This window comes from Podarcis melisellensis, assembly GCF_964234715.1.
Source record: "Podarcis melisellensis genome assembly, chromosome: 2".
NCBI classification, from domain to species: Eukaryota; Metazoa; Chordata; class Lepidosauria; order Squamata; family Lacertidae; genus Podarcis; species Podarcis melisellensis.
The window spans coordinates 42,480,724-42,500,764 of record NC_138529.1 but is presented as its reverse complement, the minus strand read 5'-3'; the positions used below and the strand labels follow the sequence as shown (position 1 = coordinate 42,500,764).

The 20,041-nt window shown below is 47.1% G+C and overlaps 1 protein-coding gene and 1 long non-coding RNA gene across 6 annotated transcripts; one reads left to right on the top strand and one right to left on the bottom strand.

The window, feature by feature from the left end:
• Nucleotides 1-830: 830 nt before the first annotated feature.
• On the bottom strand, nucleotides 831-12,222 carry LRRC8E (leucine rich repeat containing 8 VRAC subunit E). 5 transcript variants are annotated; one of them, XM_081900018.1, is made up of 3 exons: nucleotides 12,067-12,222; nucleotides 4,590-4,728; nucleotides 831-3,393 (listed from the first exon to the last, which is right to left on the bottom strand). In XM_081900018.1, the coding sequence occupies exons 2-3, from the start codon at nucleotides 4,725-4,727 to the stop codon at nucleotides 1,141-1,143; spliced, it is 2,391 nt and encodes a 796-aa protein (XP_081756144.1). In that variant the 5' UTR covers nucleotide 4,728; nucleotides 12,067-12,222; the 3' UTR covers nucleotides 831-1,140. The 5 variants fall into 5 exon arrangements, with proteins under 5 accessions (XP_081756144.1, XP_081756141.1, XP_081756143.1 ...); XM_081900015.1 differs by having other exon boundaries at nucleotides 4,590-4,732; nucleotides 12,067-12,201; XM_081900017.1 differs by lacking the exon at nucleotides 12,067-12,222 and adding an exon at nucleotides 11,830-11,975 and having other exon boundaries at nucleotides 4,590-4,732.
• Nucleotides 6,560-7,280, top strand: LOC309363666. The gene is made up of 2 exons (XR_014165526.1): nucleotides 6,560-7,051; nucleotides 7,203-7,280. It is a non-coding gene; the product is annotated as an uncharacterized lncRNA (long non-coding RNA).
• Nucleotides 12,223-20,041: the final 7,819 nt, after the last annotated feature.

Genomic DNA, 20,041 nt, shown 5'->3' with positions numbered 1-20,041 from the left:
GGGGGGGGGGAAGAGTCCCACATCTCCTTCATGTGCTAAGCAAAAGGCACTTACCTGCTTTGATTACAGAAAATGGGTAGAAAGAATGTGCTTATAGAAGGAGTGAGAAAGCGCCTTTCCTAATTCAACCTATGCTGGGATTGGAATATGTGGAGAACTGATTATAAAGGCTCCAGGGGGAAATGAGGTGGCTTTTCATGAGTGGTAGTGAGGATGGGTTTTCACAGTGCAGGATTCCTCCTCTCTTCTTTGTGTGGTGCTCACTGAAATTACGTGAGAAGGTAATGAGAGAGGAAGTGAGTTCTGAAGAGGATCTGAGGTAATGGGCTCTACTCTCCTAGCCTGAAGTGGGAAGAGATCTGAACAGCCAGAAAGTTCAGCTCCAGCACTCAAGCAGAACTGATAAACCAAAGTCACCCTGATTAGAATGTGACAAAAACAGAAATCAGAAGGGATTAAGGTATACATGCATATGTACACAGACACACACAAACATAAGATTCCTTACAGTCAGTGGTATGTGAAGGCATTGTGCTCTGGCCGTCCAGTGGTAAGGAACACAGCCCTTCTTTGAACAAAGAAGTAAAAGGAATTAGGCTATTTCCCTGCTGAAGAGTTGCCTGTCCCTGATTCCCCACCCCATGATATATAGGCATTTGAAACTGCAGAAAAGGAAGTTTTCTAATAAGCTCAAAAGATGGGCTTTGTAAGCTACAGGCCTGCGAGCTGAACACATTGATGAGGAGAAGGGAACAGAGATAGGAGTTTTGAACAAAACAATCCCGCGAAGCCCCAGGGCATTTCACAAAGATACAACAGTACACAACACATGTACAAAAATAGCTATAATGATGATTTGGTCAGGTGTAGCTGTGCTTCCGCCCCCGCCCCAATGGATAATTCCTGTGGTCTTATCCATTCAGAAAACAGGGTTGTTTATTTTTTAAAAAGTCGCTTTCTACTTTTGCTCTTTGTTGTGTCTTTTCAATTCCTTTGCTCCCTTATTAGGGTGGAAAGTTCCCATTCCCTCCTTGGTTCCAGCCGGAGACAGAACTTCAGCCAGCTCCCCCATTCAGTCCATGCTTGGACTCAATGGGGCCAACACATGAGAGGACACCCCTGCCCCCTTTATCATTCTCATCACTGATCCTCCATTTTCTCCCTAATTTCCAAAGGCAACGCCTCATAAAGACTGCTCTCCACCAGCAGGCCACTCCGTTTGAGCACTGGGCACTGGCCAATCTCCAAGGGAAGGGCCTGAAGGGGGTTTCCTCTCAAGTCTAGCGTGGAGAGCAAAGGCAGCCAATTCACACGGTCAGAGAGGCGATGCAGTTTGTTGTGTCCTACTTTGAGAACCCTGAGCTGCTTGCAGAAGAAGATTTCGTTTGGCAGTGCCTCTAAGGAGTTGTGAGAAATGGCAAAATGCTGAAGGCTCTGCAGGACTCCCATCCCGGGGGGGATGACCTGGATATTGTTATAGGAAAGGTCCAAAGTGTGCAGCCTAGAACACTGGAATAGTTGGGAAGGGAGGACCTCAATGCGGTTATGGCTGAGGTCAAGCTGCTCTAAGGTCTTGAGCTTGCGGAAGTGTTCAGGAATGCTGGAAATGTGGTTGTGCCAAAGTTTGAGGCACACCAACTTGCGGCAATGCTGGAAGCTGATGATCTCCGCAATGGACTGCAGTTGGTTATCCTTGAGGTCCAACTGCTGCATGTTCACCAGGCTGAAGACAGCATGGGGGATGCGTTCCAGGTTGCAGTTTATCAGCTCCACTTCTTGCACAGAGAAGAGCTTCTTGAGGTTGTTGAGGGTCACAAGCTTAGTCCCATCATTGTAGATCCTGAGCTTCTGCAGATGGGCGGCAACGTCAGACACGCTAGGTGGCAGTTTTGAGATGTTGCTGTGCAGAGTCAAGGTCTTCAGATTTCTCAGCTCTCGCAGGTTCTCCAGAGTTCCTGCCCGGCCCATCTCTGGACTGAAAAGTCCCGAGATGTGCAACTCTTCCAAGCCTCTCAAGTTGTAGGTCCATAGTGGTATATCTTTGATATCATCAAACTTGACAGTCATTACCTTCAGCTGTTCACGGAAGAACATAAGAGAGGTGAAAGAGAGCTTGACGGGAGAGTTGATCAGTGTGAGCTCCTGGAGTTGGGCCAGCTGAGTCACTGAGGGTGGGAATGTCACATCTTTGAGGAGCTCCAGCTTCAGGGACTGCAGCTCATTCAGCTCAAAGGTGGTGTCAGGCAACCCTGGTAGCATGAAGAGATGGAGCTCCAGCCGGCCTTGGGCATTGGTTTGCAGTTTCTGCCGCAGTTTGTCCACCGTCCACTCATGACTGAGGTTGATCTGCTTAAGTCTGAACTCGCTGACCTCGGAAAGGAAGACAGCAAAGCGCTTGGAGTAGAGGGAATCATACTGGTCAATGAGGTGGAGCATGAAAGCAAAGTCATTCTTGACGTCAGGAATATCGCTAATGCCTGTCTCGTTGCGTGCAAATTGAAAGGAGTACTCTTTCAGCGGCCGGTGAAACAGCCAGTAGAGCGTGTAGAGACACGTCATGCCGTATATGCCAAGGAAGCAGATGTAGCAGATGGCCAGTTTGGAGAAGAGGTGGGCTTTGGTGTGGTTGCAGCAGAAATGGTCATAGCCCGTCATGTCCTCCATCCTGACAGTGCAGGGCACAATGAAGCTGATATTGGAAACCAAGGCTGCATTGTAGGCAATGATGACAAGAAACTTGAAGACTTTGAGAACGGTTTGGCGGATATACATGGTGTAAAGGATGTCTCCTTTTTCAACGTGGAGCCGGAACTTCTTCACCTTTTCAAAGAGAGCCTTGGCCTGCTCCCCTTCCTTTTTGTCCAATAGGCTAACCGGGGAGGACTCTGAAACCTTCTTTTCTGACACCGATCCCCCGGGGGGGTTGAGTTCAGCTGTCTCGCTGGGAGCACTGCTTTTCCTCCTCCGGTACCCCTTCTCTAAGAATGCATTTTCCTGGTTATCCCCAGAGACTTCAGAGATGGCTCGAGTAGTCCAGGGCGAGTCAAAGCACTTGCTCAGGATGGAGATAAAATGCTCAATCTTGGAACTGGTCCCAGGAAACTTGAACCAGAACGAGGTGCACGCCATGAAGATGAGGGTGTGGATGACCACGAGGTATGGGAAGTATTTGGCGTACCAATGGAGGGCCGTCTCATAGCACATCTGATTGATGTAGCTGTACTGTTGGAGGTCTAGGTTGTTCTTCAATCCATTCATTCGCTGGTTGGCAGAAGGTCCTATTGGCTCAGAGGCATTGGCTCTCTTTTTCGTGAAATCTTCACAAGATGCACCAGTGAAGGTTGTGCCATCAGGCACATGGCTGGGAAGGCAGATAATCTTATCTTGTGTCACCTGTCACATCAGGTTAGGAAAGAGAAGAGAGGAACATGATATAAAACAGAGGCTGGTGGTAGAACGCAACAGTTTATATCAGGTGGGGATGAACAAGTACAGCCTTGAAGTGGCTGAATGGACTGTACCTCTTCATATATATATATATTTTTTAAAGTCCCTGGAGGTAGAAAACTAGCATAGCAAGGAGTGGGCTGGTCTAGAACAGCTCTTTCTGATGTGCTGATTTCACTTTTAAGGAGTTTTTGTTCTACATGTTATTTAAAAAGGCATCCTACCCCAACTGTAGTCTGCAATGATAAAGTCTAATATCTAATACTGCTTCATGTGTAGTCAAAATGGACCTAATTTAAATGAACTGATAATCTAGTCTTAATACTAAAGGGGCCAAGGGGAAAATCTGCCCCTGTATAACTAATAACTCGTCTGCATGCATTTTCTATGCTGTGTCAGCTATAGGGCTGCGTTTTCAATACTGATTACAGAACAAGGGGGTTGTATGAGACATGTCTTATCTTTCCTTCCCAAGGATCTAACCCTTTGTAGGCTCCTTTGGATCTGAGGAGAGTTATGATAAAGCACTGGCAAGAGAAGGTGAAGTCGTGGCACAGAGGTCATTCCCAGCCCTGCTATGGTATCTATCACCTAATATCACCTTCATGCCCTTTCTGTAACACGGGATAGAATCTTAAAAGTTGTGGCTCCCATGCCTTCTTTTCTGTACTAGGGCTGCATGAATCCAGTATACTCAGTACTCAATCTCTCATCTCTGCCACGTAGGAGAGAAGTCGGCCTTCAACATTTGGAGAACAGAGCCTTCCTGCCTACGTTACTGAGGCTGCACAGTGCTAGGCCGCCACCCCTTACAAGTGGTTGGCTGCAGAGAATCCACCCCCCCAGGCTGTAGAAGTCGACCATTTCTGTGCTGGGGTCGTTTCCACCCTTGCCCAGACTGCCCCCAAACATTTAGAGCCTCTTCTCCCACGGGCAGTGGAACATCACCCCAAGATTCCAGTGATTCCAAGATTCCAATTCTCCTTCCTTGGAGGTTTTCAAGCAGACGTTGGATGGCCATCTTTCATGGATGCTCTAGCTGAGACGCCTGCATTTCTAACTCTACAATTCTCTGATTCTATGACACCATGGCAACATCTAGGCACTGCGTGGGCTCCATCCCCCCCCCCATACTCACTCACCTGCAAAGTGCAGCCAAAAACTCCTATCATCAGCATGGCTATGGTGATGTACTCGGCCAACACATCCCACCATGGCTTCAGAACCTTGAAAGCAGGCTGCTGGTCTGTGAACTGCTTGAATTCGGCCACCGGGATCATACTGCCTGCCAAAAGACAGTGAAGGATTAGAACAGTCACCTCTCACTTTTAGCAATGCTCATGGGCTGGCTGCAGGGCCTATAATCTCTCCCTGTTCTTGCACAACCAATGTGTCCTTTGTCCAACATACATACACCACTGGGACAATACCATGTACATGAAGAGGGAGCTGCCTTCTAGATTGGTGCCTGCCCTAAAACACTTTAATAGCCAGTGTTTACACCGGACAGAAAACATAGCCAAATTAGGCAGATTCTGGCATCTACTGCAGTAATAATAATAATTATACCCCGCCCTCCCCAGCCAAGGCTGGACTCAGGGCGGCTAACAAGCAATAATAAAAACAAGCTGAATGAATACAACTTAAAAACAAAATTAAAATACAACATTAAAATATTGAAATATTCAAATTACAAAGTGTAGCCTCATCGCAGGAAGAGAAAGGAAAATAAAAAAGGAAGAGGGGGAGGGAATCAAATTCGCTCCAAGCCAAAGGCAAGGCAGAACAACTCTGTTGTACAGGCCCTGTGAAAAGAAATCAGATCCTGCAGGGCCCTGGTCTCATGAGGCAGAGCGTTCCACCAGGCCGGAGCCAGTGTTGAAAAGGCCCTGGCTCTGGTTGAAGCTAATTAACTTCCTTAGGGCCCGGGACCACTAGGGTGTTGCTATTTACGGACCTTGAGGCTCTCCGTGGGGCATACCGGGAGAGGCGGTCCCGTAGGTACAAGGGTCCTAGGCCGTGAAGGGCTTTAAAGGTCAAAAGCAGCACCTTAAATCTGACCCTGTACTCCACCGGGAGCCAGTGCAGCTGGAAAAGCACTGGGTGAATGTGCTCCCATGGCAGAAACCCACAAGGATCCCTTGCAGTGCTTTGACATGCTACTTCCTCTTTCATGGGCCAGCACCCACATCTCGCAGTGAGGCAGCTTATCGCAAAGACCAAGAAAACCCATTCTTTTTATATGGCTGCCACACCCAGCACCGAAGCAGGGCAAGTCAGGGCTATCCGGTCAGCAACATTGCTGCAGAGGGGACTCACCCAAGGATTCAAGAAACTGCCATTCCTCACTTGTGTTTGCTAACATATTTAAATACACAGGGAAAACAGAAAAATACAGATCGCAACCTAACAGTCCCCCAAAGTGATGATGCTTATAGATTTTATTGTGGTAGTTTGAAATACAAGCCTATGTGGAAGCAAATTTTTATTTTTAGGACAGGTTTTTTTTGTATGGTCTGGTATTGAGAATTGAACAGGAGAGGTATATTCATAGTTTGGACCCTGGTCTTGGGGATGGAAGGATCAGACTCAGGGCCACATGCATCTGCCTGATATATGATGCCACTGAGAATATAATGCCTGATAAATGTCACACTGGAATAACGGGATCAGTGTTGCCTATTCAGATGATCCCACTATGCTACCAACTATGCTGCCTTCTATGCAAGATTCTCAGAGATCTAAATGCACAGTCATGTCTTCTTCATCGAGGAGGGCAAGACCTACTCACTCACCCAAATAGAGTACTCATGGTGAAGATGGATCTGGCTTCCAACACCACCAGGAGAAAATCTAATCTTTGAATGGACTGGTGTAGGTATGGCAATCTCCTTGCTATAGCTTATGCAAAGTTCCTTTTTCTCCTCTCTTTTGGTTTAGGATGGGATGGCAGAGTCTGAGTCAGGAGTTACATGTGTATCTGTCCTCTGGATGACACCTTCTGCAGAAACCCTGAAAGAGCAACCTTCACAGCTACATTCCTGCCCAGCACCTAGACTCTGGCACCATAGAACAGAGCAGTCTCTGAGATTCTGGTTGCTATAGTAGTGCTCTTGCTACACTGGCCTGGCCAAAGATGTTGGAGGAGCAGCATGGAATGTGCCAAGGACCAAGGACATGGAAATGCTAATCCTGCCTCTAAAGTCTAGTGCTGCCTCAGCACCATCAAAATCCAGAAGGAAGATACCCTTTAGCAGTATGATCAGAGGGTGCGATCTGTTTTCATCTCCCTTTCTGTTTATCTAATGACCCCCAACATTGACTTCTCTTCTCTTGGCAGGCATGTAGGATCTGGTTCTGATGGTCCTTGATTGCTCTGTGCTAGTCATTCTATCGAAGAGGAACATAAACGGAAACTGCATGGGAAAAATTCAGAACAGCAGAGGGCAGCATGGCGGCAGACTGAGCATCCATGGAATCTGGTGGTCCCTGAAGGGCTTCATCAGTTTCACCACACATTAGCACTGTGTAGATGGCTGTGGCTTCTCAGTACAATTGCAGGTTTCCAACAATGTGCAAACAGTGAAATGTGTATATACGAAAGGTCAGCATGAAGTTTAGGTGTTGGTTAATGGGGGGCGGGGGAACCATGTAGGGAAAACATACTGTGCTTAGTACGGTACAGAGATTTCCTATATTATTTTTTTCATAACAATAATAATTAATTGTGTTGTGAATCACCTTTCCTCCAACAGAGCCCAGAGTGATGCACAACAAAGGATAAACAACAGAATTACATCAATGATGAAACATTGCACAACTGTACATAGATACATATGCCTCAGGTGTTTGATTTATCACCATCTATGTCTCATCTTCATCAAGCAGGATTCATCCAACTTGACTGATGAAGTTATAGTTCCAAAGTAAATAACACTTTAGAAAAAGTGTGAAAAATACGCTTCTCTCTAGACTCACCTCATACCAACATTTCCTTAATCTAAATCAGACTCCCAAAACTATGTGGTTTAAGAGATGTCAAATTGGACCAGGATAGATTGACCACTGTCATCCATGTACTGGTAACCCTCTCCGCCCCCCCCCCCCGGGATTGCTGCAATAGAGTCTCTGTAGAGCTTGACTGTTCACTGGGACTAAGACTATCGCCATCATGTTATGCTACTGCGGAAAGAATTGCACTGGCTGCTGATTAGTTACCAAGCTAAATTCAAACTGTTGGTTTGGGTATACAGGTTGAGACTAGGATACCTGAATGATACTCTCACCTCTTGTATACCCAGCTGGTCATTGCACTCTGAAAGGGATGGACTGTTCCATATGATACAGGAATCTGGCTTTTAGTATGGAGGTACCTACTCTTTGGAAATCCCTCCCATTTACACATCAGGCAGGCACTGTCTCTATGGTATTTGCAGCGTCCATTGCAGACCTTCCTTTTATTAACAAGCCTTTTAAGTGGAGATCTTTTGCATTAGATGTGAAATCAATTTTTTTTGTTTTTCTTGTTGCTTTTTCCCCACTGTGAAATCACTTATCAAGAGATTTTATAGGAAACAATAAATGGAAATGAATAAATAAATGTGGTCGGCTCGCTTTGACTCTACAGAGTCAGCCAAATGGTTTAACTGAGACAGGCCTGGCAGCAACTGGCAAGAGAGTCCTCCAGATCAAAGTCAATTTTGATGGTGGAAGGGCACTTCCACAAAGAGACTATTGAAAGTGAGAAAAGGTGTTGGTTTCCATTATCCTTCCCAGCCTTCCAAGAGTTGTAGAACTTGTTTTCTCACCGCTACTAACCTGTTACAAAAGATCACTGGGTGCTATTTACTAAGACGCTACTCACATGCAAGTGCAATGATTAACAAGAGGGGTGTTGTTATTCATTGCACCAGGGGAGACCCCAAAATCACCCCAAGGAAAGGGCAACCAGGATGACCAAGTGGCTTGGAGCAACTTCCACATGAGAAAAGCTTACATCATTTGAAACTTTTTAGTTTCAAAAAAAGTCAAGTAAGCAGGGGACGTGCTAGATAGAATTAGGTATGGAGTCGAGAAAATAAAAAGAAGTTATTCCTCCCTCTCACATATACTAGAACCCAGAGACATTCAATGACGCTGAATGTCAGAAGATTCAGAACAAAGGAAAGCCCTTCTTCACACAGTACGTAGCTAAACTGTGAAATTTGCTCCCACAAGATTGAGGGTTGGCCACCAACTTGGATAGGCAAATTTGTGAAGGTTCTGCCTCCTCTGTTGGAGTCAACATGCCTCTGCATACTTGTTTGTGGGAAACACAGGCAGGGAAGTTCTCTTGCAGGATTCCCATGGGCATCTGGTTGGCCAATGTGATGCTGGGCAAGATGAATCTTTGGCCAGAACCAATATCCCTCCATGGTAGATCATTGGTGCTGTTCCCCAACTTCAATTTGTCTCCTGTTGCTAAGAGCTGGCTCATGCCCTTTCTTAGCTTCTTCCATAAGAACATGTCTGAACAGCTGAAACAGACACTGTCTGCATAAGGTTCTGGTTTCTATGAACACCAAACCAGCCGGGTAATTATCTCTGAAGGTTACCATTCAGAGGAAGCAGCCAAGGGAAAAAGAAGCGGGAGGGGGTGAATAGAGGGCAAATCCAGCAATTTGAATAATCAAGCTTTTAATGGGACTTGTAAAATGTTCTGAAAGTAATGGAACTTATATAAAAGTTAATGTTATGAGTAGTAATTTTCCATAGAAAGATCTCTTGGAACAGAAATAGCTCCAGGGCATCCTAGCTACCAGCTCTTCTGCTCCTGTCTCCGCCCAGTTTAAAGAAAAGAAGTTTTTTTAAAACAACAACAATATGCTTTGGTTCCCAAACTACCTGCCTTCCATTTTAATCTTAGATGACGTATACCTTCCAAAAAAAAAAAAAGAGTGGAGCACTCTTCTGCCTTCCAAATCATTTCCCACACCTGCGAATCCCTCTGACTCCTACTGCTCCTTTCACATGCCACCTTTCATCCTCTCTCCACTAAAATACATCCTATTATTTATTTCATTTCACCTTTTTTAAAAAAAAGAATGTAGCCCCTTGGCGTAAAGCGGGGGTGGGGAACCTCATGCCTGCAGGCCAAATGCAACCCTTTCTATATAGCCCTTGGGACTCTATCCAGACCACACTTCTCACTATCCCTTCTTGACAGGAACTGCCTCTCCCCATATTAAACCATCCCGGACTCTGTGTTCATCATCTGAGGCCCTTCTTCGTACACTTCATCCACATGAGGTCCAGAAGGTGGAGTGGGCCTTTTCTGCAATGGCTTCCCATTTGTGGAATACTCTCCCCAGGGAGGATCGGCCGGGCCTTCATTACATATTTTTAAACGGCAGGAGAAAACAATACTCTTCAGCCAGGCCTTTGGCTGATTAATATCCTATAGCCTTTGAAATGTATCCGTGGGAAGGGGGTTGTTTTGGTTTAAATTTTTTTACTATGTATTATGTTGTATTTTATTATGTGAACCACTCTGAGATCTTTTGATGAAGGGAGGTATACAAATTTAATAAATAAATAAATAAATAAATAAATCACACTTTGAGGGGTTTTGCCTGGCTGGAATGTGTCCTTGAACTCTGATAATGCCTCCCGCCTGTGTGGATAAAAGGAAGGAATGGAGGGAGGGAGGAAGGAAGGAAGGAAGGAAGGGTCTGCAGGTGCCTAGAGAGCGAGAGTAAATCAAGATGCATTATAATTAGGGAGATTCTGTGCCAGACCGACTGTCCTTATCCCCCTACTTTCCAGTCCAGACTAAATACTTTCTAAATTACAGTCACTCCAGCGGCTGTGTGTCTATGTATTATCTTCGTCAAAGTGGAAACAAAACAAGAGGTACATCAAGCTGTGGTTTTATTGTCTCAAGCTGCAGACATGCCGTACATTTAAAGCACACCCACCCAGAGAATCCTAGGAACTGTATAATAGTTTGCTAAGGGTGCTAGGAAATGTAGCTCTGTGTAAGGTACATTTCCCAGGATTCTTTTTTGTAGGGGGAGGGGTGCTTTAAATGCACGGTGTGTAAATGTGTATGCAGCCTTTGAATACACAACTGTGTGTGAATAAGCAGCTCCCAAACTCTGTCAAATAAGCTGAAGAGTCTCCCAGAAATAGGCAGATAACACTGAAAGGAATCAGGGAGCAGGAACTGCTAGCCAACTTTCCCCTGCAATTATTTATCTTTCCTATCAGCTAGTTTTCCTTGCTGTTCTCCCCACCCATTCCTTGGAAAAAACAGCATGTAAGTAGAGACAAAGCAATGAGTACCTGCTTTAGAACACTTGAAAGTTCAAGACTATTTTTCACCCAAGGTGCATAAAATTTAGTTGGGGTTAGTGGGACCTAGTTCTCCCCTTACTCCCCTCACCCCTGCAGTTTGAGAGACACACAGAGAGAGCGCTCCTGTATTTAAAGATATTGGAAAACTCTAGCAGTTACTTTAAGCCGTGGTAGTTCTAAAAGTTCCCTACCACAGGCAGCCCATTTGCAATGGTTACATTTGGGTAGAGATGCACCATAGCATATTTAAAGCACATGGCTTCCCCCTGAATAATCCTGCAGACTGTTGTTTACCTCTTACAAGCTACAGTTCCCAAGAAGCTGTGTGCTTTAAAAGTATGGGGCCAAAACAGTGGATACAATTAAAGAAGCATAGAATTGTCATCTACTTCAACACAACTGGATCACACTAAAAGTCCATCTGGTCCAGCGTCCTGTTTTCACAGCCCATGGGAAGCCCACCAACAGGCGCTGGTCTCAATGCCCACCCACCCCCCTCACCCTTGCTCAATCCCTTGCTTTCAGCGATGGCTACCACCATCCACCCAGGCTCACCAAGCCCTTTTCCAGCGCCAGGGCTCATCCCTGGAGGCTGTGATGTAATATTAAGGAAGGCAAGGCCCCCTTGTGCATGCGCAGGGTGCCATTCCAGCCGGACCAAATGGAGTTGGGGGGGAGCTTCCTAAACTCGGAAGCTACAAACTGAGCAAGTTGAGGAGATCTCGTCTCCCAACGTTCCTTCATTTTCGAGGAGTAGATCCCACTAGCGCCCCCCCCCGCACTTTCCCACTCCATCGGACAAAAGCCTGCTAATCTTGCCCCCACAGTTTACCCGAGGGCAAAACGCGCGCTCACAGGGTAGCCATGCACAGCATCTCCAGGCACCGTCGGTGCGCGCGCCAGGCTCCCGTTGCTGTCGGGGGTCTAGACTCAGGCATCGCCTCGTCGGGAATGGAAAACTCATCCACACTCTGGGAACGGGCCGGGCCGCGTTACGGCTACATACTCGCTTTCTTGCTCCCAAGGTGGGGGGGGGGGGAGCAATACCTCTTGCGGCAAAGTCAGGGTGGGCCGCCCGCCGTAAGTGCGCTGCCTAGGAAGTTCCACGAGGAGCCATGTGGGGATCCTTCCAGGTAAACACGCCGGCTCTGGCCGGATCTATAGTCCCCCTCCGCGGCCACACTTTCGAGGAAGTGAATGGGACACGCTTCGGTCCCTTTATGGGTCGATCCCGCCTCTCCCTAAAACCCACGTCCCAGCCTGCGTAAAGACGCGCACACTCACCGACGGTTCCCCGCAGCCGCTTGCCTGGAGTTTGTAGGCTCTCGCTGGCTGCCCCGGCCGCCCGGAAGCACCTGAGCCGGCTTCCTTGTGGCCACCTGCGCTAGGAGGCAGCGGCCCTTGCTGGCTTCGCCGGCGGCGGTGTCGGCCGGTACAAGTGGCGCCCTCCTCCAGTGCCGGGCCCGTCCCTCCCCAGGCGCCCGGCGCTCCCGCCTCCCTGCCCATTCCCTTGAGCTGGCTTGGGGAAGGGAGGGAACCTCGCGCAGGGCGCCGCCGCCCAGCCAAGCACCGAGCGAGAGGAATCCGCCCCGACGGCCCACGCGAAGCGAGGAAGAGCAGCCCGAGACGGGCCCAGGCCGGGAACCACCCACTGGAGAGTTGCCATTTCCAGCTCCTCTCACGCTGCCTTGGAACCTCCCTCAAGGATCGCTGGACGTCCGAAGCAGATGGGGGGGGGGCGGTGCGGTGTTGGGACCTGGTGGATTCTGATGGACGGCTGACCCCAAGTGGTGACCGCCATTCATGTGGATGTGGCAAAATGCAACAAAAGGGTTGGCTAACTCCACGCCTCTTGACTCCTTCCACAGCCAAGGAGGAAGTGAGATGACATCTCAGCAAGATCCGAAGTGCATCAGCATGCTCGCCACTTGTGGTGGCGGCTTTGCCCTTCTCTGTTTATCTCAAACCACTCTAAGACTACAATCCTAACCACACACACACACCCCTCACAACCTTGCTGGGATTAAGTCACATTAAACGTAGCAGGACTTCTTTTGGAGTGAACACGGGGCCCGCCCACCCATGAGGCAAGGTCAGGCAATGGCCTCAGGCGGCAGGATCCACAAGCAGCAGACCTGGCCTCCAAGAAATGCATTGCCCACTGCTGCTGCTGCCACAGTGGCATCAGCCGCTGTGGTGCACTCCTTGGAGGATAGAACTGCAGACTCCCCAACAATAGCACATCTACAGTGGCCTTTTAGCAAACAGGAGGTGCTGTTCCTGATGTTCTCAATATGGATCACTATTCCCATTATAGAGTTGTCCACCCCCTGCAATGCAGGAATATGCAGCTGCTTCTTACGGGGATTAAACCTGTAACCTTGGTGTTACCAGCACCACGCTCTAGTCAGCTGAGCTATCCTTGTCCACTTACTTCTTGTTCCCTTGGGGGAGGAGGCATGCCCTTTTGTGGTTTGCCTCAGGTGCCAAAATGTTTTGGGCTGCCCTGAGTGAACACATCTGGGATTGCTGTGCTGGAGTAGACACACAGGAGTGTAAGAGCACCTGTGTCGCTCAGCCTCTCATGGCTGGATGACCAGGCCCCTGAAAGTGTGACCAGGAATGCTAGCATTCGATTGATGTTGGAAAAAGACTTGAGTTGAGAAATAAGACCAAGGGTACATATTGATATAGGAATGTGTTAGATAAAATGTAAAGAAATATACAGTGGTACCTCAGGTTACATACACTTCAGGTTACAGACTCCACTAACCCAGAAATATTACCTCGGGTTAAGAACTTTGCTTCAGGATGAGAACAGAAATCGTGCGGCGGCGGTGCGGCAGCAGCAGGAGGCCCCATTCGCTAAAGTGGTGCTTCAGGTTAAGAACAGTTTCAGGTTAAGAACAGACCTCCAGAACGAATTAAGTACTTAACCCAAGATACCACTATACAATAATACATTCATTTGTAAAAAAGTAATATACAACGGGATAGACAGGAAGTCCAAAGTGTTGGTACATATATGATTTTGGAATATTTTTTTTGTCCTTGTTGCTTTTCTTTAGGTATATAAACTTTGTATACATGCTGAAAATTATATTATAATAAGTCTTGTGATGTAATATAATATTTACCAATGTAACATAAGAACATTAATAAATAAATAAAACTCAAAAAAAGAAAGTGTGACCAGGAGCACCAAGCAAGTTAACCGTTTCCACTAAAGAATATTGCAGCTGTGCTGATGCAGTGGCGGCTGCCAGTGTTGTCTGATCTGCAGTGCCTGAGTCATGAACAAAACTCATCATCCAGTGCTGCCCTCACCAAGAGATGAACTCAACTGAAATCACTCGGAGGTGATGAAAATATGTTGTCATTGTTGGAGTTTATTTCTGTTCTGCCTTTCAGCCAAAAAAGTGCCCCCGCCCCAGCCCAGGGTTCACACACACACACACATACAAAACACAAGTTTTGTACCACCTCTGTGGTAGTTGAAGGACTTTCGATGTGATGGTGTGATGAATGTGGCTTCATAGCAGATGCATACGATCATTTTTCTCTGCTGTGATCCCTTTTCCCCTGTCATGAGGTGAAGCTTTGGAGGAGTCGCCTTGCACTAGAGATCCATGTAGGTATTGCTGTTGCAAAAAACAACAACAACTAGATCGTGCATTCTTTGCAAATGTCCACAATCAGGGCAGAACCAAACTAGTGCTGGCCCACAACTGTGTTGGAAGACCTTGGATGTTGAGAGTTCTCTTTCTGGTGGGACAAATGATTGTACGAATCTAGCCTTCAGTTTCCCAGCTGGGACATGTGCTGCTTCCATGCAGAGCACGTCAAAAAGGCCCTTGGTGTCTGCCTGTGCTTCTTGCCCCAGGCTGGAGATGCTTTTACACACCTGTGATGATATGGATCTCGGTCTCATATCTCTGCAGGTCTTTTTGTGCTTGGACAAAAAGCCTTCTCATTCAGTGCCAGAAGCATTTCCCTCCCCTGGAGCAAGGTGCTGTCCCTTAGCATACAAAGGCACCAGCCACTGAGAGCCATTGAGTCATTCTGGGCACAGTCTGTGGCGGGGGCTACCCAGAGATCATTCGGTGCTGCTGAAAAATGCAGCTGCCTCTGGGGTCAGACTCCTCCGCTTCAGCCAATGTCCAAGTGGGAGGCAAGGAAAAATAATCCCCTCTCCAGCCCTTACGTAAAATGTTTGTGGCAAGCTTGTAGACAAACCCTGTGCTAAATTCTGCCCTTTGGTGAGTGGAGGAAAGCAGCCTATAAAAGGCGGTTATTATGTTCTCAAGAAAGCTGATCGTTAGGACTCTGAATGGGCTCAAAGCCTTTCATTGTCTGGGGGGAAATTCAACCGACCCTGATCTACCTCTAAACAGACGTACTCAGGTTGTCTGTGGTGTTTTGCAGCTCTGGTTGGAATAGACCATTTCTTCTTGACAGCAATATGTGTGTGGGCTGGGGAGCTGGGCCCTGTGTTGTTGCCAATTTTCCCCTCGCAAGAGTCTAAACAGTGCAGCTGCGTATGAAGGCCTGGATCCCAGAGCCCGGAAGCAACTGGCAGGTAAATGAAAGGAAGCCAGCCGGGCACCAAAGCTCCAGAACACTGAGAAATGTGGCAGCTTGTTTCTGCTTCCTCACTCCTTCTGTTTGGCTTTGGAATTACCTTGCCTCTTGTTTGATGCTGATCATTTTCCCAAGGAAGAAGTTTAGCACTGTGTAATTTTTCCTGCTAAGTCTGAGAGTTCCTACTGGTCTGGCATAAGTTCACCACTCTGAATGGACCAGTGACTTGACTTGGTATAAGCAGGGACATATCTACTATGAAACTTAATGAAGTTAAAGCTTCAGGGGCACCCTAATCCTGGAGGGGCCCCATAAGCGACCTGATTCGTGCATGTATATAACATTTCCCTATTTTTAACCCCCCCCCACACATAACTCAAAAACTGTAAGGCATAGGAAATATTTATTCCCACCTGTGACTTCGACATGTGAGATAAACCAGAACAGCAATTTTAATCAAAATCTGAGATGTAGTAGTTAAATAAATAACTAGTGATCTGTTGTGGAACAATACCACTGAAGGAGATAACAGGGGTTACCCAGACCTTATTACTGGTTGTGAAGCAGCCCCAAAATGAAGGTCTGCCACATTTCCAGATTTCTATGTACCTATCAAATTGTTACACCCTTTATTTAGCTCTATGAGGACTAGAAACTTACTTTATTTTGAGGGGAAGGATCATAGCTCAGCAGCAGAGCCCATGCTGGCCATGCCCCTGGCTGAAACCCTTGAGAGCTGCTGCCAGTAGGTGGACAGTGCTAAATTAAATAGACCAATCTGACTTGGAATAAAGCAACTTCTTACATTCTTACTGATTTGGGACATGCATCTAGACCTTATGCAGGTTTCCTAATAAGAGAGTCCCATTGGCAGAACGAGCCTGTATGCATGTTTATTCGGAAGGAAGTCTCATTCAGTTCCATGGGATTTGAGTAGGTAAATGTGCATAGGATCGCAACCTGAGTTCAATAGTAAGTGGGTGGAGGAGGGGAGCCTGGCAGTGCAACCCTGTGTGTGTGTTTGGTGATGTTTATTCTTTAGTAAGTGAGTACATAAGATTGGGGCCTCATTTTATTGCAGCATGGAATTAGCATTTATTTAACAAGGAGATTAACAAGATACATTGCATCAGCATTCCCCAACCTTCTCCAGGAAAAATCTGAGTGTGTTTTAGCTGAAGCAAGTGCCTAAGCACTTAGATGCCTAAAGCAGAGCCCAGATGCCCACCTTCCTGGCTAGGGCTAAGACTTCACAAATCTTGCAGCGTCCAGGCACCCCATTCCCATTTTTGTCCATTCCTTCCTGGCTACCTCCTTTATGGGGCTGCCCAAAGCAAGAGCATCTCTGTTAGGTGCTTGTATTCCACATATAGGAGTGGGGTGCAAACTAAAGGCTGGAGGTTATAAGCATCGCGCATAAACCATTACATATCGCACCATTAGCGACAGCAGCCATCAAAGCAACATGCCAATATGCCAAGAACAATTCTGATGGAAAAGGATGGATCACATTGGACAGGCATACGTTGACCCAATACTGAGCCCTTGCCAGAAGTACCATTTTTTTCTGAATGACAAGCACTTGCCAAGATCTATCTATCTGTCCATCATCAGAAATTAATTTCACAAAGGGGTGGGGAACCCTGTTAAGCCCAAGGGCTGCATTCCTGCCTGGGCAACCTTCCAGGGACCACATGCCAGCGGTGGGTGGGGCCGAGGCAAAATGGGGCAGAGCCACAAATGTAACATTTCCCTCTGTACAGCAGGCTAGTTTCTACTCACAATCCTATGCCTTTCTTTGTCCTCCACCCAGGCAAGCAAGAGGCATTATCAGAGTTCAATGACATATCCTAGGCGGGCAAAAGCACTTGAAGTGGGAAGCAGGACAGCTGGGGATGTAGGTCATAAATACAAGTGGTACCAAAGTCACACGCCTCAAGATCTCTGGTCTTGATTGCCATAACTGTGGCTGAAAGTCAGGAGAAGGAACGACAGCCATTCACCCTTGCCCAAGGACATAGGCAAGGTTCCCAGGGGGCAACCTGGGCATCCTTAACTACAAACTCAGCACTGTGGGTCAAACCACAGGGCCTAGGACTTGCCGAGCAGAAGGTCAGCGGTTTGAATCCCCGCGACAAGGTGAGCTCGGTCCCTGCTCCTGCCAACCTAGCAGTTCAAAAGCATGTAAAAGTGCAAGTAGATAAATAGGTACCACTCCGGTGGGAAGGTAAACGGCATTTCCGTGTGCTGCTTTGGTTTGCCAGAAGCGTCTTAGTCATGCTGGCCACATGACCTGGAAGCTGTACGCCGGCTCCCTCGGCCAGTAAAGTGAGATGAGCACCGCAACCCCAGAGTCGGCCACGACTGGACCTAATGGTCAGGGGTCCCTTTACCCTTTAACTTTACAGGTGAATGCATGCTCCAGTGACAGGCCTCTTTGTGATCGCAAGTGATGAGATGCAGGAGATGCATGATCTGAGACCCCTAATTTATTCATTTTTTACCTAAATAGAGGTGGGTCCAAATTTGAATTGGAGCAGTGGTGGTGGGAGATAGGAGCTTAAATCTGCCCCTTGTGCTACCCCAATCAAAATTGCCCTCCCACAATGCTGTTTGCTCTGCAGAGGGAAAAGCAGGGGCACCTGCATGTGCCTCTCTTTCGCTTTCCTGCTGCAGAGCTAAGACCAGCTTTGGGATGGGGGCACTTAGATCTAGGAAATGGCATGGGGGAAGGATTAACCCCTCCAGTACACTCTGTAACTGCTTTGAGGTAAGAAAAGGGGAAATGCTGGGAGACTCAGTCAAGGATCTCCAGCACCTCATTTGTTTTGGTCCTTTGTTTGACTCTCCACTGGCCTCTTGAAGTCTGCATTCATCGGTTGGTTTCAGTTACACAACAGACGGGTCTTGCCAACACGCTCGCCTTTGCCCAAATACTGTCTGCTTAGCCTGCAGACTCCAACCTGATAAACAGTGTTGTTGTAGGTAGTAATTTCTAAGCCTGGGGCAAGTTCTCAGGCCTACACACCAGGAACTGGCACCAGGACAAGTTAAGAAACACTATGGACTTTTATGGGATATTGCAGCCGAGCTTCCAAATTTCTAACAGCTCAGACAGACTGTCCCTGTTCCGGAAAAAAAGCTGCAGGTCACTGCCATCCATTGTCGCGTGTCTCCAGCCACATTAGCAGGATTAGGAGCATAGCAAGTGGTCTTATATATAGTACCTAGTCAGACCAATGGCACATCTTGTTCAGTATTGTCTACTTTGACTAACGACAGTATGCCACAGTTTCTGACAGGAGTTCAGTCCTCACAATTGCCTCGTTGGGGCAAGACCTACTGGGAAGAATTGCTGTGATTACTAGGCCTGCACTGTTTTGGTTTCTTTGGATAAAGAGTTAACAGATACCAGATGTTTTGTTGCTGAACTACTCCTAACTCCAGGTCTTGACAGCTTGGTGGACCAATAGTCCAGACTATTGTGAGGGAACTTCATTTGTATGTCTCAAATTGATCTAAATGGCTACCCTCTTCCTCTGCAAGGGCTGCCCCTTCTGTGTGAGGTTTCCCACATTTGTGAAAGGAAAGGCACACTCTGTCCGATCAGGCTACTGAAAGTGTATGGGCTGAACAGCTGCCCTGGGACAGTGACCATAGAACATACAAAGAGATTAGCAGGGCTTAATACACACTCTGAAAGGTCCTTCATTACTGGGGGCGGTAGGGTGCATTTGAAGTTGACCTCCCCTAATTTGCTCTGAGCAGGCCTAGCCTAACCACAGTCACAAATCCTTTGGTAACCTCAGTCCACACTGGATTTGTCTGCTTCTTGCACAGTGTTTGTTTGTTTGCTTGCTTGAAATTGGCATCCTTTTTTTTTCCTTTGAAGAAATCCAAGCAGCTAACACCAAAAATAGAAAGTACAACAAACAACAGCATAACAGATAAGCAAAAATAAAAGTGCTGCAAAAGCAAAAGTGGTGAGCACAGCACTTCATGGCAGTAGAAAAAACACAGCATTCAGCCTTCCCTGATGGCCTGTTGTTGTTGTTTAGTCGTTTAGTCGTGTCTGACTCTTTGTGACCCCATGGACCAGAGCACGCCAGGCACTCCTGTCTTCCACTGCCTCCCGCAGTTTGGTCAAACTCATGCTGGTAGCTTCGAGAACACTGTCCAACCATCTCATCCTCTGTCGTCCCCTTCTTCTTGTGCCCTCAATCTTTCCCAACATCAGGGTCTTTTCCAGGGAGTCTTCTCTTCTTATGAGGTGGCCAAAGTATTTGAGTCTCAGCTTTAGGACCTGTCCTTCCAGTGAGCACTCAGGGCTGATTTCCTTAAGAATGGATAGATTTGATCTTCTTGCAGTCCAGGGGACTCTCAAGAGTCTCCTCCAGCAACATAATTCAAAAGCATTCAAAAGCATCCCCGATGGCTTACCCACCCCTAAAAGTCCCCCTGCTGTATTTATGCTCTTTATCTTAAAACTTTTTATCAAGATTGTCCTGTTTTTGAGGCCTTTTAAAGCATGTGATTGATTGATTGATTGATTGATTGATTGATTGAATGCTTGATTGGCTGATTCAATCAATCAACTGAAATAGCCCAGAGAAAGGAAAGCTGATTCAATCAACTAAAGCAGTCCAGTGAATGACTAGCTGTCTCTCTGGGTTGCAGA

Excerpts from the sequence above, each read along its gene's own strand:
- LRRC8E (XM_081900014.1), bottom strand. Across the intron at positions 3,394-4,589 it reads TTTTTGGCTGCACTTTGCAG|GTGACACAAGATAAGATTAT; the intron begins GTGAGTGAGTAT and ends CTGATGTGACAG.